A 5381-nucleotide genomic window follows, 5' to 3' on the forward strand; every position below is an offset into this window, starting at 1 on the left:
GCATAAATATAAAATTGAAGAGAGCAATGCTATGCATTTTGCTGTCTTCTCCTGCACCTTCCTTACTAAGCAATGGGGTAAACAGCTGCTGGCTTGATGACGTAAACGAACCGCGGTTCGGACCCAGATAATATAATGTGAACACAGTCCAGCGGGGGCAGGGGGAGGGGGAGCAATCAAACTCGGGTTCGGACCAAGCAATCGAAACAAGTGTGAAAGCACTCTAAGTGTAAATAGCGATAGAGGCTATTTACACTAAGTGCAAATAGCCTATTTTCTTAGTGATAGATGCTATTTACACTAAGTGCAAATAGCAATAGATTCTATTTACACTAAGTGAAAATAGTATTTTTAACAATATGCTATTTACACAGTGCAAATAGCGATATATTCTATTTACACTGTTAAAATAGCTGGATTTTCTGCTATTTATACTACTTATTGCAAATAGTGGCAATTATCTGCACCTCAGTATTATAGTACATTATAAAACAGTATGCAATAATAACGTATTGAGTGTAAATTATAATTTTAATTCAAATTATTAAATAGATGCCACCTTATTGGGACAATAAAGCCCCTCCCTACACGTACCCTAACCCTACCCGATACTTTATTTTCAACTTTTTGATCATTTACTTCATTTTTATTGAAAATAAATGCCTTTCCGATGTGATATGAGATTTGAAAAGGGAGAAAAAAAAGTTTATAGTAAATAGACACTCCGATAGATTAAACAACTGTCCTAATGTAACATCCTCTGCTCTACCATCTGAGCTATCGAATGTTGATGAGTGCCATGACCCTCACAGGAACACGTCAGAGATACAGCGTAGCCACACACTCACCTACAAACTAAGTTGATTTGGAGCAGTGAGCTGACCTGCCGTGAACCGAGCAGACAGCAGCTGTTCCAGTGTAGCCAGCATACCCGTACTCCAGCTGAACCAGCCATAAACAAATCAATTCCCACCAACCAGCAGGAGCAGCCAAACTCAATCCAATCAATCTGAATTAGAACTTCAAATACTGCCTATATGAGGTGACAGCACTACTGTTTGCTTTTGATTTGACATGCATATCTTCTCTGACTTCGGTCAATTTGGATTACGTTTACTTGATTTAATGTTGCAGAACGAACCAACAAAGCCTACTGGTTTTGGGTTTTATTTAAAATTCTGTCATGGTACGCTGATGCTGTGCGCGAATCAGTATGGCCTAATTACAACTCCAGTGATTACTGCGAAGTTTAATTAGCAGAAAACAAGACATGGCACAATGAATTCCTCCCCAGATCCCCACAGAATTTCAGGAGTTCTATTTTCTCTTCCCCAAAAAAACACGTCTCTAGTGTGTTTGTGCGTGTTTCTCTCTATGCTTTGGGTCAGTTATTTTGAGTAGGTCTCCTGAGGTTAGAAGCAAAGCTTATCCTTTACTGACCCTCCTGTTTAATTCTGACATTAACCCATATGGACTGGAGCTCCACAGTAGTGGGGATCTGGATTCGTCTGTTACACAAACTGACAAAGTCTAATACACTATGTTTTCTGCATTATCCAAACCACCAGGATGGTGATTAAGGAAAAAAGGCCAAGTTTAGCACACTTTGACACTCATACGCTCACATGCAGAAGGAAAACAACTCACTGATGCCACCTTATGGACCATTTGGGCCATTGCAAAAGGGGGTTATAGGTTATCATGGTGTAAGGACAAGAGAATATGTTACCTCTATTGCCACCACAATGAGGATCATCTGAGTCTCTGATTCAGGGAAGTAGGCTTTCACTTGTGAGGACAAACCAATCAAGGCACAGTTGGTAACCACGGCGATAATGCTCATCGTCTCGAATGCCAACTGGAAGAATAAAAATATCAAATGTTAGTTTTGTTTGTGTATGTGTGTGTGTGTGTAACTGTTATTATTGTTAAATACAACTAATTGAAATAAAGTTTAAATAAAATAAGATATAAAAATTAGATAAAAATGAGATGAAATACTAAATACTTCAATTTAAAAAAATTAAGTTTAAGTTGCAGTATTAAAATGACAAAAACCTTTTTAGAAATAGAAGTAGAAATATTTTTTAAAAAATGGCAAAGGCACATAATAATACTAAAACAGGTCGTATTTTTGATTGCTATTGTTAAAACAACACTTTTTTCTGGATTTATATTTAACACAAACATCCAGATGACAAGCTGCATTATCATTATGATTCAAATAGTCATTTTTACTGTTATTGAAGTTTGTCAGATTATACCCTGCATTGTACATTTCTTATGTCTCTTAAGCTTTCTTTAAAGTACAGTAAATTATCAGGATGTGAGGCTTTCTCATGAGGTTTTCTCACCTGCCACACCCCGATGTTTGCTGCTGGTTCTGAGTAGGGACGCTTGAAAACATGGCACATCTTGAAGGCGTCAGAATAAACCTCAGTGATGTTGTTCAGCACCACCAACACAGCGGCCAGCGGATACACACAGGAGAACAGACTCACATAGCCGAACAACAGGAACTGCTCGAGGTAGTCGTCAAATGTGCCCTGATGACCAAAGTTATTTCAGAATGGGATTCAGTTTTAAAGGTCAGAAAGGAATGGAAATGGTCATGTAAAATTTAAATGATGACTGGTTTTGGTGCAAGAAGAAACCTTGACTAACATTTGAAGTGGACTTCAAAAGAGTGTATATCCTATGTGCTGGTAATTATATAATTTTCACAGCTCAAGGCACCCAACTGATCACAGTTACTGGAACCTACCAGATAGGTGTTCATTTCGGTCTCCAGCTGAACTTGTTCCAGCAGGGGGAGCTCTTTATCACCCATCATTCTCCTCATCCTCTTATGGACTTTCTTGTTCCTCCTCCTCTGCAGCCAGTATGGCAGGAAGGCCTCCATCACTTGATTCAGGATTTGAGAGGTGATAAGCAGCGTGGCCAAACTCTAATGATCCACACACACAGACAACCATAAGGCATCTTGTAAAGTTGTAATTAAGTCATTCAACTACACTTGATTTATTGCTTGTCGAAGCAGCTGAGTTTTGTGTGAAATACTGACCTGTCTCAAAAGCACCATATCTTGCATGACAAAGGCAATATAGAAGAGAGAGGCAAAGCAGTTTACAAAGTTAAACTGGAAACAAACAAAAAAAAAAACAATAATTAAAACTACATTTTCACTTGAGAAATTTGCATAATTTTAATAATGCCAGGGTTATATTTACAAGAAGTAAAATAAAAAATGAAATAGTTAAACCTGCCATTATACGACTGAAGATGTGAATGAACAGACAAAAAAACTTGAAAGCATACCACCAAAACCTTGAGCACAAGGTGATTTTGAAATGATGACTCCAGTCTATGGTTTTCTGAAAAATAAAATAAAATACAAGGAATGCGATTTACTTCCATGTTGGAAGGTAACATCTAGAAAATAATTGTTGTGAAATAGCAATTAGTGTGAGGCATTAATAGCATTTACATTAAATTATGGCAAAGTCACACAGAAATATGATTTAGACCAGTGATTCTCAACTAGGGGGCCAAAAGTATTTAAATAAATAATACATTATTAATAATATATTAAAATAATCTAACTCTAATCTACATTAAAATGTTAAAATTTAAATCAAGAAGATCTAAATATAAACTGAAATCATATTTATTTTTGTTTTCCCTCAATAACTATTTCTTTTAATGAACAGCATACGGTTCTGGAAAACAAAACACAACTTGCGGAATCGTAAATTGAATAGTATTTCAATATATAAATTAAAAGTCCAAAAACAGCTTTGTCCTAAATTACAGCAAATATTCTGGAAATAGGGGGGGATTCCTTCAAATATTGTATTGGACAATAAGGTGCTATTGAAAATGTTGAGAACCACTGATTTAGACTCAAGTAAATTTTAGGTGATGTTCCAGGTAAAGACACTAGACACCTCAGGGTTCTGATTAAAAAAAAATTGTGACTTTATATATCATAATTACAATTTTCTCTCTTTTTTATTTATTTCTCAGAATTGATACTTTATATGTCCCAATAGTGACTTTAAATCTTACAACGCGACTTTATAACTTGTAATTACAATTGCAATCCCACAGTGTGATTTTATTTAATTTCATATTTTAAACTTCATCTCACAATTACCTTTTTTTTTTTTTGACTGAGGCAGAAACTGGCTTGCATAAGATTTAGTTTAAAGCTAACTGTTATTCTTTTAGAAGAAAACAAACATAACCCCAGGTATTTATTCAATACAGTGGCTAAATTAACGAAAAATAAAGCACCAACAGGCGTTAACATTTCCCAGCAGCACAGCAGTAATGGCTTTATGAACTACTTTAATTCCAAGATCGATACTATTAGAGATAAAATTGTAACCATGCAGCCGTCAGCTACAGTATCACATCAGATAGTGTGCTATAGATCCCCTGAGGAACAATTCCACTCATTCTCTACTATAGGAGAGGAAGAAAATTGTAACCATGCAGCCTTCAGCTACAGTATCACATCAGACAGTGCACTATAGATCCCCTGAAAAACAATTCCATTCATTCTCTATTATAGGAGAGGAAGAACTTTATAAATTTGTTAAATCATCTAAACCAACAACATGTATGCTAGACCCTATTCCATCTAAGCTCCTAAAAGAGGTGCTTCCAGAAGTCATAGATCCTCTTCTGACTATTATTAATTCATCATTGTCATTAGGATATGTCCCCAAAACCTTCAAACTGGCTGTTATTAAGCCTCTCATCAAAAAACCACAACTTGACCCCAAAGAACCAGTTAATTCCAGACCGATCTCGAATCTCCCTTTTCTGTCCAAAATACTAGAAAAGGTACTATCCTCACAATTATATTCCTTCTTAGAGAAAAATGGTATATGTGAGGATTTCCAGTCAGGATTTAGACCATATCATAGTACTGAGTCTCATTAGAGTTACAAATGACCTGCTCTTATCATCTGATTGTGGTTGTATCTCTCTATTAGTGCTATTGGATCTTAGCGCTGCGTTTGACACTATTGACCACAACATTCTTTTGCATAGACTAGAAAACTTTGTTGGCATTAATGGAAGTGCATTAGCATGGTTCAAATCGTACTTATCTGACCGCCATCAATTCGTAGCAGTGAATGAAGAGGTATCATATCGATCACAAGTGCAGTATGGAGTACCTCAAGGCTCAGTACTAGGGCCATTACTCTTCACGCTTTACATATTACCCTTGGGAGATATTATCAGGAAACACGGTGTTAGCTTTCACTGTTATGCTGATGATACTCAGCTCTATATTTCTTCGCAGCCCGGCGAAACATACCAATTTGAAAAACTAGCGGAATGCATAGTCGATATAAAAAAAACTGGAT

General features: G+C 36.3%; 1 protein-coding gene across 4 annotated transcripts in view; it reads right to left on the bottom strand.

Annotated features, from left to right (window-relative positions):
* The window catches only part of LOC107751882 (anoctamin-10), a 42561-nt gene that overhangs the window by 23347 nt on the left and 13833 nt on the right, over window positions 1-5381 (bottom strand). For all 4 annotated transcript variants that reach the window (XR_001641306.1, XM_016567650.1, XM_016567649.1 and 1 more), the window contains 5 exons: window positions 3319-3374; window positions 3065-3139; window positions 2765-2947; window positions 2355-2546; window positions 1730-1858 (listed from right to left, as the gene is read on the bottom strand). Coding sequence is in view for 3 of the 4 variants with exons in the window: in XM_016567650.1 (XP_016423136.1) it covers window positions 1730-1858; window positions 2355-2546; window positions 2765-2947; window positions 3065-3139; window positions 3319-3374 (635 nt within the window). In the remaining variant the exon portion in view is untranslated. The remainder of the gene's footprint in view (window positions 1-1729; window positions 1859-2354; window positions 2547-2764; window positions 2948-3064; window positions 3140-3318; window positions 3375-5381) is intronic.

This window comes from Sinocyclocheilus rhinocerous, unplaced genomic scaffold, assembly GCF_001515625.1.
Source record: "Sinocyclocheilus rhinocerous isolate Xijiao unplaced genomic scaffold, SAMN03320098_v1.1 scaffold752, whole genome shotgun sequence".
Taxonomy (NCBI): domain Eukaryota; kingdom Metazoa; phylum Chordata; class Actinopteri; order Cypriniformes; family Cyprinidae; genus Sinocyclocheilus; species Sinocyclocheilus rhinocerous.